Source organism: Anopheles maculipalpis, chromosome 2RL (assembly GCF_943734695.1).
Source record: "Anopheles maculipalpis chromosome 2RL, idAnoMacuDA_375_x, whole genome shotgun sequence".
NCBI classification, from domain to species: Eukaryota; Metazoa; Arthropoda; class Insecta; order Diptera; family Culicidae; genus Anopheles; species Anopheles maculipalpis.
The window spans coordinates 51,274,085-51,294,509 of NC_064871.1; the positions used below are offsets into that span (position 1 = coordinate 51,274,085).

Below are 20,425 nucleotides of genomic sequence, written 5' to 3' on the forward strand. Positions count from 1 at the left end.
ATAATAAAAGACGAAGCTCTTCATTAGATAGCAAAAATAATTTATTACATATTAACATACCTACACATGGACGGCGTGTGTAAGTTAACCGTACGATAGCGTATATCCCATGCTTTCCATTAGTGTTTCCTTGATCGCAGGCTGGAGGGCTTTCTGCATGTAGGTAGTGAGGAGACCACGCACTCCTTTCGAAAATAGGTTATCAATTTCATTCGAGTAAGCATCATCCAATGCTTCGTTTGTCTCAACATTTTGCCATCCGTTGTCCGGCTTTCCATGCTCGTGTGCGTAATTGTTTGAGGGTCCACCACCGTAAGCCGAATACGAGAAAGGGTTTCTTTCCGCAAAGAATGTTCTACTGTTCGGATCCTGACTGGGCACGCTCGGGCCATCTTGATTATTTTCACCATCTATATTGACGAACGTAGAAGGCGATAGGAACAGGGCATCACCGTCATTAAGCTTAAACACATCGTTCATTCCATCGTTGGCGATCAGATCATCATCGAGGAAATCAAGCGACCGCCGTCGATCCCGTCCATAGTACGAAGCTGATGTAGGAGGTTGACGGTTGAAAAAGTGCCGTCGTTTCGAATTGATTCGATACTTTATACCGCTAGGTCCTTCACAGCTATGAGCAAACACGGAAATGAATCCTGGTTCGGAGAAATGTGAATCCGTTCGCACATTCGCCTGTCGGCTTCGTTCACCAACGCCCGACGGTAAAAGAGGAATGGTGCGAAATTCGATACCCGCGCGGCGCAGTCGTAAAATCATATCACATCGGCCACCCGACGGATGCATGATTACGCGCCCGCTTATCTGTAGATCAGGGAACTCGAGCTTTGTGTCTAGGGTGCGATTATGTTCGATGAATTGACACCGATCGACTACAACCCAATGATTGTTTTGCGGTATTCTCACTTTTAAATTTGCCACTTCAACTTGTGCGGCAGCCAGTGAGTTGGTGGGACTGGCGGATGGTTGAAAGTACGGAGATGAGGAACCGCCACTGCCAGAAGGATTACCCAGCTTGTGTTTGTACTCGGAGACTATTTGTTGTATTTCTTCGTTGTAATTGCTGTTGCTAAATGGAGACCGTTGTCCTGTAGCATCAAATAAGGTGGGTCTGTGCGGTGGTCCGTTGTCGGAAAAATCTATGATCGACTTTAAAGCGATCGAGTGGTAAAGAGAACTGATTTAACACATCGGTTTCAAGTGAGTATCGATTTTAAGGATTATGACGACAGTGAGACTTACACTAGAACCTGAACGCTGCTGGCTACGACGCAGTGTAGTGTCCAGAGCCGACTCCAAACGATTTGCACATCGTTGTCCATATAGATTGCGGATGGTTCTTGTGTGTCCTAGAAAATGAAGGTAAGTAATATTTTGTAATAAACGACTGTATATGTTTCATTACAATTATAATACAAATACTTCAAAATACAGTTATTTACAATGAGTTTGATCTGTTTATGACGAATTGTTCGCTAAAAGTTTTTTACCACACAATTCTACAAAAGTTTCTTATATTATTCATTCATATAAATGTATATGATATGATATAAATACATAGTATATGAATGATCTATTAAATTCTAAAATTTTACTCATGCAAGTAGCATCTTGATCTTCAAAAGAAGTATTTTTAAAAGCTTGGGTAAAGTTATACCCATTATGAAGTTTACTGTGTTTAGGTATTTGTTGCAATAGTAATTGATTGTTAATTTAGAGTGTTTTCTCAGTACTTCATATTCTGATACTACGACGTAAGCCGTAATACTAGAGTATAAATAAAATATTCTGATACTATAAACACACATTATTTTTCTTTTAGATACTGTTACGACACCCCATGAAATACTTCGATTCTACTACTGATGATGGAAAGAACACGTCCAGTAAGTAACTTTCTCTTTTAATAAGTAATTGTATAAAAGAAAGTATTTTTTTTTACCAAATTTAATTTATTTACCAACGTTAAAAAAACGAACTGAATTTCAAGATTTTTCCTGCTTTGTCCTATGGATCAAGACAACCATGTTCATTGGCGTTTGTGTCAAGCATTTTATATATAGATAAAAAATTAGCAGCATTATCCTTTAATGTGGAGCAGTTTTGGCAAGAACAGTCGAACCACTGCTGCCATTCGAAAAAGGCTAGGCCGTTCTTTTTAAGTAAAAATGGCTGTTTATTTCCTGAGCAAAAAGAGTGAATGGAAATATGGATATACGTCCTGAGGATCCGGTTATAATCGCATTAAATTTTGCTACATCGTTTCATTTCCAGAAAATGTCGATAAAATAGTTTCCAACTCAAACCTTTTGTAGCTGGTACTGTTTTCAGAGGTATCATGTATGATTTTGGAGTATGTATTGAACAATAACTTATGTGCGATTTTTTACAGGACGGTACTCGTGTACACTTTATTTCTTGTAGTACATATATGTAGTACTTTATATCTTGTAGTACTGCCTGAATCGTGTACACGTTTGAGTCTTGTAAAATGTTACTTTAGGTTTAGCGAGTGATCATCTGACTCTATTGTGTTTTTCTCGAATTTTCACGATCAAATTTTTTGTTTTCTTAATTCACTACCAAGCAAAACTAAAACAATGGCCAACGAAAGTACGGGAACACTCAACTTCATTAATTACATCACTCTTTTCCCATGAGCCATGGCGCTGAACGCTGAATGATCATTTTTACATGCCATTTGAGACACACCATATAGCTTAAGCTTCGTGTTACGGCTACATATTTTCTTGAGTTTATTTAAACACGCTCACCAAAATATTGTTAAAGAAAATAATAACTCTTTCTTTGATTGTTATCACTGTCCGTGCGTGTTGCATCACTCCAAACTCACCAAAAACTACGTCGGACGTGGAGAAACATAAAAAAATAATCCAGAATTTACGACACATTGCAGTACTACACAAAAATCCGTCTAATTCACTGTTCAGTTTTCTATAATTTCACACTTTTCACTGATAACTGAGGCAAGCTGGGGCAAATGCTTGAACAATTTTTACAGTCCTATTAAATTTTGGAAACATGTAATATTATCCAGCTTGTGTATCGTAAAACCGCGAATGGGTGTTGTCGATCGCATAAGCACCACTCCAAGAGTTTCGTCGTTGAAAGTCATTGGTAGACTGAAGCACTGTGGATCGAAATGGAAGCCACCTCCGACCGAAAGTAACCACCCACCACCTCCACCACACCACATCGCTATTAAGGCACGAGAAAAGCATTTCCCAGCTTTTGCATCCTAACATGGGCTACCTTCCTCGTTTATGGGGCCGCGATTGCAGTTGTACCCTTTTTTTCCTATGTTTTTTATTTCCAGTTCCATTTTGTGGCACATCTTACGTACCATCTGGGGAGCAGGGTGGGAGAAGTTAATACTTTGCAAGGTCTGCGAGAGAAGGCAAGCTTCTCCCGGGCCAGTATGTGGCTGCCTGGGATTTGGTTGGTTTGGCAGCGCTTTGAAAGGGCTGCGAAAGAAGGCAAGCTCCTCCCGGGCCAGTATAGGGCAGCCTGGGATTTGGTTGGTTTGGCAGCGCCACCACAGTCTGGCGACGTTCCCTTCTCCCTTTAGTCAGTTTGGCTGCTGCAACTGCCAGGTGCAACGGGTCGCTAGGGGATCACAGCGAAACTGGCATTGAAATGTGGTGCTGGAAATGAAGAGTAAAGTTAAGAAAAAGACAGATAACCGAAGAAAAGACGCACAGAGAAAACCGAATACAAATCATGTTGCGTGAAATGCGTCTTCCGCCCCCAACGTTGAGGGAACATGTCTGAATGTTAGCACCCAGCTGAAGGTAGTTTTGAGACCTGTTTACTGGGTTGCATACATATTCTTCGTCAGGGCCGGTTCTCACTTCGTTTTGGATCAGTAAACTGACGACGATGATAGCGTTCTGTTGTGATTCTTCTTTCCGGTGCGGTAGGGAAATTTTCCTTGTATCCTCTTGACTGCTGCACCGTGAAGAACTCGTTAGTAGGTTTGATTGTGAATAGGACTGTTTTGCTGCAAAATTTTAACGCCTGGCCGTGACTTTCGGTAATGTGAGTGCAATTATATACCATGGAGGTAAAATGAAGAAAAAAGAGGCATTCAAATAATTTTCGTTTGGAATATGAGGTAGTTTTTAATAACTTCCACTGATGGCAAATCTTTTAATATATGCACGTTCATTTACACTATATGAACTTGATAAGAATTGATCCAAAACAATGCCAACAATGCCTTTAATGCCAGTCCGAATAAAGCTTTTGCTCGGCTCCTCGCGAATCTTTTCAAACATACAAAAGAGTACATGATTAATCTCATTTGTTATTTGTTCCATTGCATGAGACTAAAAATGAATTATCAGTTGCATTTCCTCTTTTCATCAACACATTCATTACTGTAATGGAGACTCTTTAATCCATCGGAATCAAATATGCGGTGGTAATAGGGCTAACGACTTATTTTCTACTAAACCAAGACTAAAGATCCAGACCCTGGAGAACAGCTTCAGAACAATGTATTAGCAAAGGATCCCTTTGTATAAATTCAAGAGTTTCTGTATACCTTGTAGTATTATTGAGCTGCTTCAATTCTTCTTATCAATTCTTTTTCAATACTGAGCCTCAGCCGTAGCTAGAAGGCGGATGGGTTTCCATATGCGGTCGTGCCGTTTGAAGATCGGCTTTGCAATCGTCACCAGACCGTCCATATCTGACCATGAATATTTTTTTAAATACTACAAATGTTCATGTAAAATACACCAAGCAGTTTTATGTAAAATAGGCCAATAGTTGATGATAACACGGGAACTGGAAATGTGAATTTTATATATTGTAGGGTATTAAGTTCTACGGCGTGGTCATTATTCAGTGAATAAAAAAAAAATGTGGCAGAGTATAATAATAAGTTGCAATAAGAAAAAAAATCAGCAGTGCAACGATTCAATTTTCAAATCGATTGAACATGCATTGCGGCTGCTGATTCAATGTGCGAAACTAATGGCGGGTGCTGGTTTTGCTCTCAAGAAAGTTTTAATATAATATTAACAAAAACACTAATTCTCACCTTTGTAGCTATCGCAACTTGCAAACATTCTACGTCTTCTTCGTGGTTTAGAATCGGTCACCGAATGGCTTATTAGACTTACTGATACTATGTAGTTGAGTGCTCAGTCCTCAATAAGGGTGAACGATCCGACGATAGTATTTGAACCTCGGTTATGCCGTATGACGCCCGCTCCGCTATCGCCTTTACCACCAGACCGTCCCCCGCAAGTAATTGTCGCTTTCGCGTATGAAGAATATCCGCTGACACTGCTGACCGTTTGGCACGCGTATTAGAGTATATGGAGTATCGTGAGATGCCGAGCGTCACGGGACAACAGAAGTGAAAATAATTGGACGAAGCGGTGGGGCCTGGTGGTGTCGCTTCATGGCAATTTTACATTGCCAGTGCCAGCTTTGGAGACTTGCAGGTGCGCGGAAAAGGAGAGTGCCACCGTTCTTTCCACAACCATGACATGAAGCGAACAGGTGAAAAAGAAGCTGTTCATCTGTCAAGTCACTGGAACGATAGGAAAGTAAAAGAGTACATTTTTTCGCCTACGAGACACCTTGTGACCCTCGTTGATTTTTTTCCTAAGGGCGGAGGGCGAAAATGTGGCAAATCGCGCACACACACACATACGCAAATACAGGCACGAAACAAATTGCCTTCCAATTGAAAAGACAATGGGCATTCATTTCTCTAACAACAAAAATCGACAGAAAGTGAATCTGATTGTGAGTTGTAAAAGAAGCCACCTTGCAAAGTACCTCATTCACTACCTTTAAACTGTTTTTGGTGCCACCTCCAACGTGGTTTGTCTGGCGCTAGTGACAACGTGCCAGCGGATGGTTGAATCACATGCAGTGGCACCACGAGGATATGAAAGTGAAAGAAAGAGGAAAACAACAGGCATAAAGCCAGAAATAGTCGCTTTACGTTTCTGTTCATTTCTAGCAATTCGACATGTCGCATTATCGTCTAATTTTAGCGAACCCATGTACTATTACGCCTATTTTCATGGGTAACAATAGGCGGGACGAGTTCGTGGGGTGTAATCATCATCATCCTTCTCTGTGAACAATGTGTCACTTGCGTTGTTGGATATTATGCATATTGTTATCGGTTGAGAGTGTGCCGAGCGTTGCAATTATTTGCACAAACTATGCGGCAACACGTGTGTTGGTTGGTATATGTGAATTGAGTAATAGTAATGCAATTGATGCACAGTTACGTGTCGTCTAGGATGATTTATTAGGAACGGAAATTATTTAGTTATTTTTAAACAATTTAAGCTGTTCACATGATTAATCATATAATGTGTAAAACAATAATTAAAACAACGAAAACACTATCCATTTTATTTAAAAATAGCCTATTTCTTTGAGCTTCGTATGAAAGTAAAAATGACCGAAGGTTCAATGAACATTTCATTTCACATGATTGCCTTCAACGTTGTATACAACATCAAACCCAAGGGTAAAACTGTACGAAGGGGTGAATTTTGTTAGGCCAACCACTTGTCTACTACCAAAGAGATTCGGAGGTTAAATTGCAGGTATCATTTTCTAGAGGACAATCCCTATAGTGGCTTACGCCGATGACATAGACATCATTTGACGTATGTACGTAGCAGAAGCTTATCAAATGATCATCTAACCGACACAGAATCTCAACCTCCGGTTATAGATGGGGAGAAAACCGCAGTTATGGTGATAGGTAAGTTGAAAACCAAAAGGAAAGTGGCATCATTAGAGGCCCTGCTAAAAAATACTAATTTACGTTGGGATGATGTAAAGATAGGTGTGCGCGCATCATTCAGGATTTGCAAACCCCCTTTCTTGGGTCAAAAGTCTGCACTAACGGGCAAGTGCTACAAACGCTCTACCATTGTACAGCGAATTAGATTTGCTAGGGTTTAGTGAGCTGGTGATGTATTGTACGTTTGTAGCGCTTGCTATGAAAGTATGAATATAATAATCTAATGCAAATCACAGGTGTCCCAGCTATCGATACAATATATGAAATCATTTGTTCTATAGAAAAAAACTCTTGAGATTTTAGTACTACAACATTTACCGAATATTTCAAAGGATCAAGTGAGATCCGCGATACTAATACAATTTCTTATTTTTCTTTGTCTTGGCTCAACGATCTTCTTGGTCACGTCGACCATCGAATGGCGTACCAAAGTTAGAAAAGAAACAAATTTAGGATCAATAACTATAAAATGTGTTGGATTTTCTCTAAATATTCTATGATTTATGTAAAGCCGAAGAGTAGCAGTAGCATCCATGAAGCATAAATACATCGTGTATGATAAAGTGGGAAAAAACATGGGCAATGTGGCACAGTTCCAGCCTACAAAATACAAAATAGGTTACGGAATTGGCAAAAAAGTGCTTTAAAATATGTGTCAAGTCGTGTTAATGTATGATAAAAATAAGTATTAACAATGCCGGCGTACGGTTAGAGTCGATTGTAATTTAATTATGATTCATGACAGTGCGAAAACGCCTTCTGAACAGTCTGCGGCACATCTTCTAGTGCTGTATTTGCTTCCCCTTTGGCAAACATTCCCCCCCCCCCCCTCTCCCTCCACTATCCCCGTGTTTAACGGTAAGCCAGGCATACGGTTCCCCAATTGCTGCCACCTTTTTCATAAACCCGCCTTTCCTACAGTTGAGGAGGAGGTGGGAAAACGTGATACACATCTGCATAGGGATGGTGTGCGGTAGCGAAACAGCGGGCAGAATCGTTCGGGGCAGCTTCTTCCAAACGGAAGAAGAGATCCATCCATCTAGGCAGGTGTTACAAAAAAGCTGGCAAATGCGGCGCGCGAATGAGATAAATATTTAAAATTTCAAGAACCCACACTCCTTCTACACTGCAACTGGGCCATCCCCCTTTGGAATAAGTTGATGAACCGTTTACGTGTTTGGGGTGCAGAAAGTGAAATAAGGTCACCGATGCTGAGTAACTGATGCAACAACTGCGATTGCGCCTGCTGCTTCTCCCGGCAGCAAAAGGAAAATAAAAACGGCTGGTGTCTCATCAGGCATCTGATTTTCACCTAAATGGCACACATTTGGGTTTGTTGGGTGCTTTGACTCCGAGGGGACGCAATTTTTGTTTTTGTACCTTTTCGCTTTGGCGCTGGTTGGAAGTCTTGGGCATACTTTGTGTAGCTATCTTTTCAATGTGTTGGATGTTAAAAAGCGGCGTTCGCGATCAAGTCACACAATGCTCTGGTGATCTTAATGCTGGCAGAAGAGTAGTGTACTCTACGGTGATGGGGCTTCGTTAGCCGCTTTGGTCGTGGGTCGTTTGTAACAGAGCCATTCGGAACGCATTATTTAGTGCGACGGCCTATCTCTATCATCGCACCATTCTTTTCTTAAGTGTGTTGACTAGTTCTCTTTTTTTGGCGCGAAACTGCGTGTTTTAAGATGGTGCTACACTCGATGACGTTGATTGGATTTTTTGCTGAGTGAGAAGGAAGGTAACAATTGCAAATGGAAAATTCATTAGAGTAGCGAATGAATCTAGTTCAAGACCAATCGTTCGAGAAAAAGCATATAAAATTCGAGAGTATTTAAAAAAATGTATCATAGAAAATAATTTTCGCTTTTTTGTCAGCTCTTTGAGAGCCTTAGCGATTAGTTGCTACTCCATCTTTGGAATCCATATGGAATAATCGAAAAAGATCATCCAGAACACAAGGCCCATCGCATGAAAAATGTCGAAAATCGGTTGTATGCGTTTAAACGACCTTATAGGCCCCGCCAGCCGCGCGATTAATAAAGCACGGAGCCTCATTTCTCGCATGGCTTCTGAAATACGAGATCCTTTGTGTCTAAACTTTGTGCTCTGTACTGCTGTTGGGTTTGCTCCACTTGACACTATGCCAACGTAATTTGTAGACCTTATTCTCTCCGTTGCCTGATATGTCTCTATATGCTCCTTCTTGTCCTTCTCCTTCGTGAAAGGCCTCCTATATTCATCCCTTCTCGCCGATCAGTTTTTGGCCAGAATGATCCTTGGTTAAGAGTTTGCCCTTCGTTGAAAAGGGTACAGCAAATGTTTTACTTTTATTTTCCTATTTCCCACTTCCGTACCCACTTCATGGACTGCACAATTCATTAAATATTTCGGATGTTCTAACCACTGATTCTAGACTTTTTTTTAGGAATTTACCTACAACAGTTTTACTACTTTGTTTATTATCTCACAGCTGATGTTTTTTTTCTGATTTTTGTCTGGTCATTTTTGGTTACCTTTTTCAAGACCACAGCTATATACACATATTGCCCAGAAATTGCTTCTGTAAAAAAAACACGATAATGACGATACAGTAGAAAGTGTTAAAATGTTCAACGATCAAAAGTAACGCATATAGCCTGAAAACTTGAGCGTAAGAAGTAAAATTGGCAAAACAACATGAACACCTCACCTTTTTCAGAATTGAATAGAAGTCTGAAAAATAAAACTGTACCTTGTGCAGTGTGCATAAGCGTTGCGCTTAAGATAACATGTTGTTCCATCGTTTAATCCCTAGCTATCTGTCTGTAGGAAATATATTTGCAGTTTTGTGCATTCCGTCGAACCTGCTGTAAGATGTAGCACGCACATTGTGCCCCAATAAACCAGGAAAAGATTATTGAGAGCCGTATTATGCAATGCAGCGATTAAACAACGACAAATCGGCTAATTGATCGTTTTAATTTCTATCCATTCGTTTGTTTCTTTTTCTGTCTTCTATTTTATCCGTTGTTTTGCTTTATTTGGTTGATACATCTGTTGCTCTCTGTGTGTCTTTCTGCATACTTAATGGGAGTGCGGTACATTTAGGTACTGCATCAAGCATTAAGGGACACAGCTCTTGAAACTACCACATTGGACGGTAATCAAACAAATGGAACGTAAAGTTGCCAACGCTTCTGCGACCTCCTCGCACGTTCAATGGACACGATCTAAGCGGTCAACTGTAATTTGTGCTCGATTCGAGACAATGTGCATTTAATTCCGCGATATGCTTTGAGGGGGCGAGAGAAAATACATCGATACACAGCAATAAGTGGTCAGTTTAGTATTCGAACCCGATGGATGAATAATGACGAAAAAAAAAAACAAACAAACAAATCTGCTATTGACAATCCGTCCGTCTGGCTGTTTGCTTATTTGCGGCTACAGGATGTACTTTCAGCACACCTAACAATCCCTGTGTTTGGTTCACCTCTAACTTGTTACAGTGAATGGACGAAGAAGCAGTTTCCGCTTTCGTTAGTGTGAATTTCCCCGTTCCCAAAACTCCATCCCTTGCTTTGTTGTGAGGCAAGAAAAACAGTATCATGCGCCAGTAGCAGGCAGTCTGTTTTCCCTTTTCTCACTTCTATTTGTGTAAGCCCTTATGTTCCGGTTCTTTATAAAGGAGTTAATATATAAATATACAACGCTGCTACATTTTCATACCACTTACTAGAAATGTACACTCACATAACTTCTTACCCGATAAATCCATACCACTGTCTTTTTTTTTTCGTTCAGTCCATAAATTTGCAGCACGGATAGTCTTCGTCCGTATTCTTCTGTTTCTTGACCTCATTGATAGCCTGTGTGTGTGTGTATCCTACACTTAACTAATCGGTCAAAATAATCTCATGTGATTAGGCAAGCGCTATTCTAGCTTGATTATTCAACAGAAAATGACCGTCTTCGTATGCCGCTTCTATCATTCCGAAATTGTGCGTCTGCTGGTGCAGCTATCCGTTTTGGTTGTTATTCTCTTGATGCATTTGGCTGCTGTTGCTGTTGCTGCTGCAAAATAACGGGATGTCGACGGAGGTTGAATGAAATGGCGGCAGCCGACACCAGCGAACTGTTTGACAGTCCCGACAGAGTGCCACTTCCACCACTGTTGCTGCTGGTGCTGCTCCCACTGCTGCTACTACCTCCCGTAGCTTCCGTATTGCTGCTGCTGGTACTATCCGATGTGCTTGCATAGCTGCTCCCACATTCACTCGGATGTGTCTCTTCCGGTGTTGCTATAAGCTCTGCACCATTATCTAACAGCAACGGCATCAGTAAATTATTGCTGGATTGTCCCGATTCTGTTGCATTTGCAGCTTGAAGAAGATTCGCTACTTTATCACCTTGTGGTCGCTCGAATCTTACATGATCACGGCTATAGATTTGTTCCCTAGCGAACTGATCTAGCAAGGTGGTTCTTCTTGATGGTTCCATTTGTGCGTCCTGTAAGCCGATCGCATTTCCACCTAACGTTCTACCGGCACTGGCTGCACGATTATGATTGATAATTTGTTCTTCTAAAAACACATCATCAAATAACGGTTGGTTGTGTTCGTCTGTGTGGTCAGCAGGTGCTGCGTGTAATATGCTAGCGGATGCAACGTGAGGTTGCCGATTGTTAGCCTCATTGTCGGGCCTACCGATGTGGCCTTCGGCTCTTGCGTTATCAATATTGTTGCCGGCGTGCTCCTCTAGGCTATCCTCGCCCGAACTGCCATCCTGATTCATGATGATTTCGTGACACAGCGGGCAACGATCCTGCACGTACAGCCACTTCCGAAGACAGACACCATGGAAATAATGATTGCATCGTGTGATTTTGGCTGAAGTCATATCCTGGAAGGCAGTGGAAAAGCATAACGTTTACTCTGACCTGATGCTAACATTTTCAAAACAAAACAAAAAACTCATTTACCTGATAACATATAGCGCAGACGTCATCAAATTGGTGTAATTGAGCAGTGGTCGCTTCCGGTAGAGAGGAAATTTTGTGTACTGCTGTGCGACGCTTCATAAACACTACCCAGCCAGCCCGAGCCTCGCACCAGATGTTGAAGTACGCATGGATACCCATCATCAGTGCACGTATGGCACCGCCTATTGGAATCATTTCTAAATGTAAGCGAGCCATCAAGCAGTACAAAATCGACATTTTGACGGAGTCGGGGAAGTATGTTGGGAGGAGTAAGGAGACACAGGGAAAGGGTTTTTTTATACAGAGAGGACGTCAGCAATAAATATATCAATCGGGAGGAGGGAGGAGGGATAAGGTGTCGTGTCCATAATTGTTGTTTGGTGGTTTAATGCGATCGGGAATGTTTGTATAATCAAAACAAAGAAAGAGAAAGCACAAAACACAAAACAATGAGAATGAAAAGGAATGAAAGAATTAGAAAGAAAGGAAAACTTTCGTAAATTGAATGGAGAAACGACAAAACAATAATAGTATGTTGCTAATGAGCCTTTTGTAATTGTGAAAATTTGTTTGAGCATGACTAACGGAAAAAAATACTGAATTTGCTAACAATTCGTTACATCGATAGAAATAAGTTTGTTGAGTTTGAATTGTAATTACACAAACGAAAGTCTGAACATTTTGAATTTGAAAATCGTGATAATTTTGCTAACATTGAAAGCAATACGGCTACGTCCCTCTCGAAATAAAAAAAAAATTCACAAGTGGCCAACACGGATAAAATAGAACATAAAGCCCGACTTTTGGGGTCAAAAAACTTGTGGAAGACAGAACAGCTTTAAAAGAAAAACGAATTAATTTTTCTGGAGCTATTTTTCTACTAAATGCAGATGTGTTGATTTTAAAGAACAAAAAGCTATATTTCCATACTTTCATCTTGGATTTTATATCAAGCATGATGAAAAATTAGGCGATATAAAAAGCCTCAAAACTACAGAAAAGTTTGAGAATAGTACCGGTCAGCGAGAAAAAATATGATTTAAAATGGCTAAATCAGAAAAAATAAAAGCTCTAACTTATTGTTATTAATTAATTATTATAAACAAAACAAAACAAGCATTGAATAGAAGAAGTACAACAGTTTTTAGGTAATTTGAAAAGGAAATAAACTACCAAACAACAAGCTAAGGGAAAGGATAACGACAGCAACAATATTAAGCACCAAGGCGAGTGACGGCAGGATGTGCAGTGAACAATCACTTCCTCGAGTAGCCTAAAATATATTAAATGTGGTTTTAAACTAACAAAATTTTCCTTACCGGACTCGAAGATCAATATCCAGGCGCCATTGAAAAAGAGAAATATTCCGAAGCAAAATTCTACCGAATTTCCAAACGCTCGTATGTAATAAACGTAATCATCCAGTTTTTCCCAGAATGTTTGGCGCCTTGCATCGAGCAAGAATAGTGTGTATGTGGCCAAACTGACGAGAACCTGAGGAAGGAAAGCAGAAAGTTGTGTTAATAATGGGTGTCATATCTGATCCAGCTTCCCAAATAATCTAATTTAAACGGAGACTTTGAATTGAATCCTAATAAATTTTACGGAGCAGTAATAATTGCAAGCAACATTTAGTTACAGAATTAAATTTTCTCACGGTACTCCTAAGACCAGAACTTCCATGTCTTCTCCCCCTTTGCCGCGCGAGGTGTTCTGTTCTGCCATTACGGACTTTCCTCAACCTAATTTTACCCGTAAAGGAATAATCAGCCCCTTGCGAACACCGACGCTGCTATTGTTTTTGCCACCAGAATGTCCTACATTTACGTTTACTGTCAAGTTAAAACAATGCCCAACATACCTTCACAATCACTTCAACCGAAAAAGCTGTAACTGCCAACAACCACGTGGAGGGTGAGTGGCTGGCCCAAAGTACGGCCAGCAATGATCCGGGCGCAATAAGAAGGAAAGCACACACGATTAATGCCCGTGCGTGACGCTTGCTGTGAGATGGGAAATATTCCCCACGATCGAGAGGCGAGTGAGCAAAACAAGGAAGAAAAAAAAAAGCCATAATTAGGAGGACACAGTGACTGGAAACGTGGTTTTAGGTGGTGGTGATTGTTATGGCATTGCGCTTGCGGCAACCAGAGCTGGAGAAGGTCCTTAGTACTCACCGTGACGGATTGCGGGCAGCACTCAGTGACATTAGTATGGGTGCAACAATGTTGTGCAAAAAGTGCAATAAAGCCGTCACTAGCAGACACATATTGCGACACAACCGAATAATGCGCTTGTCCGGTGAGAGTGAGGTGAGTCCAGTTTGTAGGGCCAAAATGTAGAAGAGTATCGCTGACACCGTACCGATTGATTTATCCTCATCGTAGTCTTCGGAAAGCAAGAACAGCTGAAACATCTTGCCGATGTAGTGACAAATCAATGAAATTATGCTGGTCATGCCGAGCACGGCCGTTAGAGTTTCGCACCCGCTGACTAGTACGCTCTGCACGGTGGCAGCAAAGCGCAGTGGAGCTTCGGACGACATGAGCAAACTGATGAGATGCTCCGTCAGCCGTATGGTCCAAAACACGCGCAACACGCACGGTACGTTCAAGCGTTGCCATTCGTTTTCGATCAACGTCGCGATGCCAAAGTTGCTGGCAAAGTTGCGTGCGTGCTGGTAACCGCTGAGGATTGTTTTCACGACATCGAACGAGGAACTCCAGAGCGCAATTTTGGACAGCACGAGGGGCAGGATGGCGGCAAAAGCAGGGGAATGTTTAAGGACTACCGACGGCAGTGGCAGCATCGCAAGCAGCAGTGGCATTAAGAAACTAAACGGAAGCGCCTTTTGGACGATTTTGTGCCTAAAAAGACAGAGTTAGATGAAACATAACGTTATGCTGTGGTTATAGATATATTTTGCTTGCTATCTCGTTACGTACCGTGGTCCCAAATGTATATAGGCGAATATGACACCCATCAACCATTGGGCAAGGAGGTGAGGCAGTATTGAGATTAGAACACCTCCAGGATCAAGCAAACGTTCCATATTGAGCGAAAGGACATCCTCCAACAGGCTGGGACTGTCGGAGATCACCGATAGCGCGGAGACGTTGCTCCAATACGACAGGAAGATTAATCCCACGGATACGATATACATGTACACGATGACTAAATGCCGCGTCCATAGCATGAATACACAGGCTGCACTGATGGCGCCTGTCGGTGGAAGGAAGAAAGAGGTGAGACAATTACATTATAAAGTGCTAATAGGCATAAATATTTACATTGTTTGCTTGGAATTTTGTAAGGAAGCATTCATTGGTATGACAATGAACAGAAAGCCTCTAGAGAGAATATTGGCACTCCATGCTAATGCTCTCGGTTTATAGAATGGTAACCTGAGCTCTCAGCTGCAAAGTCAGAGTGACGATCTGCAAGATATTGTTGTCCATCAAGACTAAAACTGATCCTGATACCATGCAAAGATGCTATGATAGTTTCGTGATGAAATTTAAGCAAACTAACTTCAAGTTTAGTTCTTGCTTAAAATTTCTATTACGACCTCTAGACGGAAAGTTGCGATTTTTATATATTTAAAAACATTTCGATGCCAGCTCTTAAAAAATTTATTCTCAAAAAAGTTGCACTCTATGGCAAAATAGAGTTAGCTCTTAAAATAGTCTTAAATACACTTAATCATTACAAATTTCAATAAATAATGCATGTCATGAATATCTAAAGTTTTGGGAAATTCGTCCCGCTTGCGATCACGAACGACTATACTGGAGCCACTATTTCTGTTTTTAATTTTAATGTTATTGTTTATTAATAAATCTGTTTACTTCTCGGGCTAAACAATTATAAACTTACTGTAATTTTAAAACTAAAAACTATATTAAACCGAATTTCCGATCAGATTTGCTAAGAGCTGTCTTTGGCCTAACTATCAAGAGGTGGATTAAGATGGTAGCCAAACATGGAAGGATACCACGATTGAGGCACGCGATAAGCTTGCAAAAAGCTCAAAGGTTGGCTCTCGATTTGGCAAATATGCCCCAGTCAGCATGACTGTTTGACTGGAAAGTTCTGTTGATACATCTTGCATACGTATGAAATTCTGAACTTTTGAATCCCCCTTTTCAATTCGCCTACGTGTACTATGGACAGAAGGGTCTTTTAAACATGAAACTGAAGCATTGTCTTCACCTTCCCATTCGTATTATACAAGAAACAAGCTGCACTACGTACTGTTTGCACAATATACGGAGGCGAAACCCAAACAAAACTAACATTTGTACATGACTCAACTACAATGTCGCGGATATTTCTATCACTTCAAGCAGTTGTGCTGTACGATTTCTACCGGTGTACAAGTGTGTGAGGCCAACAAATGTGGTAATCCACTGGGTACCATCTACCGTCAGCGTGTGCCACCTATTGTATGGTCAGACAGTCGATAGAGGAAGACAGACTGAAATGTTATCAGGAGGAAACATGCTGAATCATTTAACAGTAGCTGCCACAACCACTCTGCTTAGCTTGCATACTCGCTATACGCACACGCGGTCCATTCAATTGGGTGGCCAAAGTTGCCGTATTCGTTTAAATCATTAAATGAATTTAATTTCGTGTATTCTCGAGCATATGTCGCATAACTTGTGAGCGTCTAAAGCGGCAACGAAATGCCAGAGAGGTTACAAAATTTAAAAAAAACATTCAATATCTTTTCCCAAGTAAGTGTTCGGAGCCAATTAATCATTCAATCCTTATTTCGATCAACAGATTGTATCTCGTCACGCAACGTTAACTATCAATGAGCTAGTAATTAAAGAATATTCGTTCTAATGCGATAAGCAAACAATAACGACATAATTTCGTTATCGTTTATATTATGCTGATAGTGATTGTTTTAAATGAAAAAACATATTTGTAGATCATAGATTCTAGAACGATGAATGATAATTGTAAGAAAAGGAAGGTATTGATAAATTCCCTAGCCCGATACCAACCCAGTACAATACTGTGCACCACGAAGGAATGACTAGTAAATGGTTCGTTTTGGTGTGGTTCATTAACTCTTGCTTCCATTGGAACCTTGAAGGTCGGCAAAAAAAAACCAGACAGTTCAAACGTGCTGATGGGAAACTGTGACGCATTTGAACATGATGATTTAGATTCTAGACATTTGGCAAAATAGAATTTTGGAATAAAGAACACTATTTCTTCTGATCGTTTACCTTAAACTCGTAAATTAGCAATTGGTATAAAAAAAATGCAGTGACGTCAATGGGATGAAAGAATCATTTGATAAACATTGGTCTATTTGCTGCATCCTTGCTAGCCAGCCGGGGGAAGAAGGCCACCCAACACCAGAATGCAGGTCAGAGAGCCGTTTAAGTGATGAAAGAGAGATGGCAATACAAAATAACCCACATCCGAGTGCCAAGGCTACGCAAGGCTGCTAGTCAGGTGAGGAAATAGATGGTCGCATAGTCTTTGCAAACAGGTTGGCGGTTGTCCGTAGTGATACGATGGCGAAACAACTAGACGGAAGAAAGACGGTAGGACGGTGGCAATGCACGAGAAGTACAGTTAACACTAGATAAACCGCAGTTAAGATGGATGATGACCATGACTTTTTTTAACGATATACACGTCCTCTGGAAAAAGGCTAGGTCGGTACTATATTTGCGAAAGTAAACCAAATCGTGTGGTCCCAGACAGTCGCCATAGCTTACCGAACAGACAGAAGAGAAACTTTAGCACCGCGAGCGAGATGAATTTGTACACCTCGATACTGTCCTGCATTCCTCGGTCGTCTTCTGGCAACATTGCAGCTACTGGCGGGTCGAGATTGATGGCGGTACTGTTCGCAACCTGGCTGGCGGATTGGGCTATCGGCACGCCCATACCCATCTTAAGGATTTCATCGATGATAAACAGGCTGGGAACGCGCATTATAACGTCCACCAGACCAAGGACCTTCGTTCGTACCACGGACATTTTGGGGGGCGGGCTATGACGTACTTAATTGCACTCAATGTTGGAAAGAACAAAACACACACTCACACACGCATATCTGACTTTTTTCACTTAAGCATTCGTTGGCCTTACGGCAGGTGGTTTTATAATGTTAAGAATTTTGATATTTCGTTGGACCGTTGCAGGGGAAACTGGGTAACTATGTTTCGCAGAAATTATACCGAACGGATTCACACAACATCACAGCAGCCATCCATTTAGGGAGCTACAGCTGTGCAAGTTCAGAGCGGTTCGGAGGCAACAGTCGGACGTACTGTTCAATTTCGGATCAGTTTTTCACTAACATACTGTACACTTGGTTAGTCTACACTCGTTTTAAGCACGTTCGTGTATGGAGGCGTTTGTTTTTCGATCGATTTGTCGTAATTTTTCGGAGGATTGCAGAAAAAAACGTTTTCGTTGATGTTATTTTTTCGCAATTGAGCAAGCTGTACAGACACAGCTGGTATTGGACAGCAGACGAGTTGTTGACATTTCGTTCGATGACATATGGATTCCAGTGCTAGTTGTACTAAAAACATTTCTTTTAAATATTTAGCAATGAAAAAACAGGAATTTGTATCAAAAATATCTGATAACAAATGCATACACATAACATTATATTCTCAAAAAAAAAAATTCACTCCATATAAAACCAAATTGCTTATTGTTCTTAATTTCTATGTACTAAAATTGAATGTCCACATCCCACCTTTACTACATCTATCTTGACAGTTGTCAATGTTTGTTGTGAAAATATTCCGGAATGCAACAGCACAAAGTTCTTTAAAATCGTTTGTTTCGCGTTCTAAATGCATTGAATTAGAAAGCCCCGCATGGAATCCAAGTTAGATAACTACAGAAAGACAAAACGTCGTCAAGCTTTGCTGAACGACGTGAAAGATAAGATTTACAATATGGTATCCTTCCACCAAGTGCAATCGGGAGAGAAAGCATCCCACGTCATTATAGAGGCAGATGTGCGTAAACGTATAGAAGGTTTTACAGTCGAACTGTGTTTGCTAACATTTGCTTTTATTTTTCCAGAATGAATTACCATCGGATGAAAATCCTTCCAAGAGAAAGAAAGAAGATGCTAATCTACCGACCAAAGCAATAGTTAAAACTGTACGGTTCTGCCCCAGCCCGGAACCAACACTATCAGATCCGGACCTTTCGGACAGCGCGACAACGAACGAGACAGAGCAGTCGGAAACAAAACGGCGATCCTCCTGGTTGACGTACATAACTTATCTCGTGTATTTCCTGTTCTGGGCAACACTCTATGCCATCGCGATAGAACTACGTTTCGGTGTGGTATTTTTAATGCTTTCGGCACTGTTCGGGATCTACTTCAATACCCGCACCAAGAAGGCTCCCGGCGAGATAAGTGCGTACAGTGTATTCAATGAAAACTGCGAAGCTATTGACGGTACTTTAAAGGCTGAACAATTTGAACGTGAGATAGGTATAAGGCACTGACTGTATAGTGGTTTTATAATGGAAGATTCAAGTATTTATTACATATTTTGTTGTTTGTACAATGTACAATTATTACACAGGAAGGGGTCGTTAGAAAAGGAAATCTAATTGAGAAATTTTTATCATGATTTAGTATATGAATGCCTAAGCGTATCTATTACCTAACATCTTAAGTATTCATTGCTTATACACATTAAATATTAAATTGTACTTTAAACTGAACCGAGGCCCCTGTAGATCTTCATCGTCCGACCAGGAGTCCATATACGAGACAGCTATCTTTCGTAGTACTCGTTCCATAACGGCTTTGGTCTAATCATTCTAAGGCTAAAGGGGTTCTCTGACCGGTGAGGGTCCCTGTCCGGAGTGGCCCGTGGTGGGTCCTTACTTCACCCATAAGTTAATCCTCGACTGACGATACGAGAGTGATTCTCCTGATAGTGATCGTGGTGACCCTTGTTACAGACTTCGTCGGAAGCTTCCAAGCTGGATTTGTTAAGGGCAAATCGACTGCCGACCAAATCTTTACGCTACGACATCGGCCTTCAGAAATGTCGAGGGCACCAAATCCCTATGCACACTTGGTTCATAGAAGTCAAGGCGGCCCACGATACTGTTTATCGGAACAAACTAAGGAACATCTTGCAGCTGTGCGGATTCTCTGGGAAGCTGTTGAAGGCCACTATGGTCTGAGGATTCTCAGAGGACGGATTCTCCTGTTAACTGTTTAACATCGCCCTGGAAGGTATCATGTGAACGACGGGCTTCGACATCCGGGGCACCCGAACCTGTTGGCTTTGTGGATGACAATGACATCATCGGATGGGGATCTGGGGAGGTGTGTCGATAGGATAATGAGGATAAATTCGATGAAGACAAAGTACCACAGTACAAAGCTTGGGACTCTGACCTTGATAGAGCCCGACGGAAAAATAATATCAGTGTTTAGCAATGATGTAGAGGTGGTAGAGTAGTTCTGTAGAGTAGAGTAGGGGGCGGCCCGGGGATATAGGCGACAGCGCCGCCGGTCTTCATACGGCAGGACCGGGGTTCAAATCCCATCCGGACCTTCCCCACGTAGTGAGGACTGACTAACCAACTACGTGGTATCGGCAGCCTAGTAAGCC

The 20,425-nt window shown here is 41.2% G+C and overlaps 3 protein-coding genes across 3 annotated transcripts; 1 reads left to right on the plus strand and 2 right to left on the minus strand.

Moving 5' to 3' along the window:
* Positions 1-82: 82 nt before the first annotated feature.
* On the minus strand, positions 83-2,930 carry LOC126558202 (uncharacterized). The gene is made up of 3 exons (XM_050214170.1): positions 2,873-2,930; positions 1,261-1,367; positions 83-1,167 (listed from the first exon to the last, which is right to left on the minus strand). The coding sequence occupies exons 1-3, from the start codon at positions 2,928-2,930 to the stop codon at positions 85-87; spliced, it is 1,248 nt and encodes a 415-aa protein (XP_050070127.1). The 3' UTR covers positions 83-84.
* Positions 2,931-10,754: 7,824 nt separating this feature from the next.
* Positions 10,755-17,863, minus strand: LOC126557062 (protein TRC8 homolog). The gene is made up of 7 exons (XM_050212710.1): positions 17,534-17,863; positions 14,735-15,011; positions 13,967-14,656; positions 13,651-13,792; positions 13,109-13,283; positions 11,790-11,986; positions 10,755-11,710 (listed from the first exon to the last, which is right to left on the minus strand). The coding sequence occupies exons 1-7, from the start codon at positions 17,796-17,798 to the stop codon at positions 10,844-10,846; spliced, it is 2,613 nt and encodes an 870-aa protein (XP_050068667.1). The 5' UTR covers positions 17,799-17,863; the 3' UTR covers positions 10,755-10,843.
* Positions 17,864-18,611: 748 nt separating this feature from the next.
* On the plus strand, positions 18,612-19,333 carry LOC126559876 (SAYSvFN domain-containing protein 1). The gene is made up of 2 exons (XM_050216051.1): positions 18,612-18,796; positions 18,864-19,333. Exons 1-2 carry the CDS (start codon positions 18,653-18,655, stop codon positions 19,296-19,298), a joined length of 579 nt encoding a protein of 192 aa, XP_050072008.1. The 5' UTR covers positions 18,612-18,652; the 3' UTR covers positions 19,299-19,333.
* Positions 19,334-20,425: the final 1,092 nt, after the last annotated feature.

Coding starts and splice junctions, on each gene's coding strand:
- LOC126559876 (XM_050216051.1), top strand. CDS start 18,653: ATGGAATCCAAGTTAGATAACTACAGAAAGACAAAACGTCGTCAAGCT. Junction 18,797..18,863: donor ACGTCATTATAGAGGCAGAT/GTGCGTAAACGT, acceptor TTATTTTTCCAG/AATGAATTACCATCGGATGA.
- LOC126557062 (XM_050212710.1), bottom strand. CDS start 17,798: ATGTCCGTGGTACGAACGAAGGTCCTTGGTCTGGTGGACGTTATAATG. Junction 15,012..17,533: donor GTTTCTCTTCTGTCTGTTCG/GTAAGCTATGGC, acceptor TTCCACCGACAG/GCGCCATCAGTGCAGCCTGT. Junction 13,793..13,966: donor GCTGCCCGCAATCCGTCACG/GTGAGTACTAAG, acceptor CCCATCTCACAG/CAAGCGTCACGCACGGGCAT.
- LOC126558202 (XM_050214170.1), bottom strand. CDS start 2,930: ATGTGTCGTAAATTCTGGATTATTTTTTTATGTTTCTCCACGTCCGAC. Junction 1,368..2,872: donor CACGTCCGACGTAGTTTTTG/GTGAGTTTGGAG, acceptor TTCATTTTCTAG/GACACACAAGAACCATCCGC. Junction 1,168..1,260: donor AGCAGCGTTCAGGTTCTAGT/GTAAGTCTCACT, acceptor ATCGCTTTAAAG/TCGATCATAGATTTTTCCGA.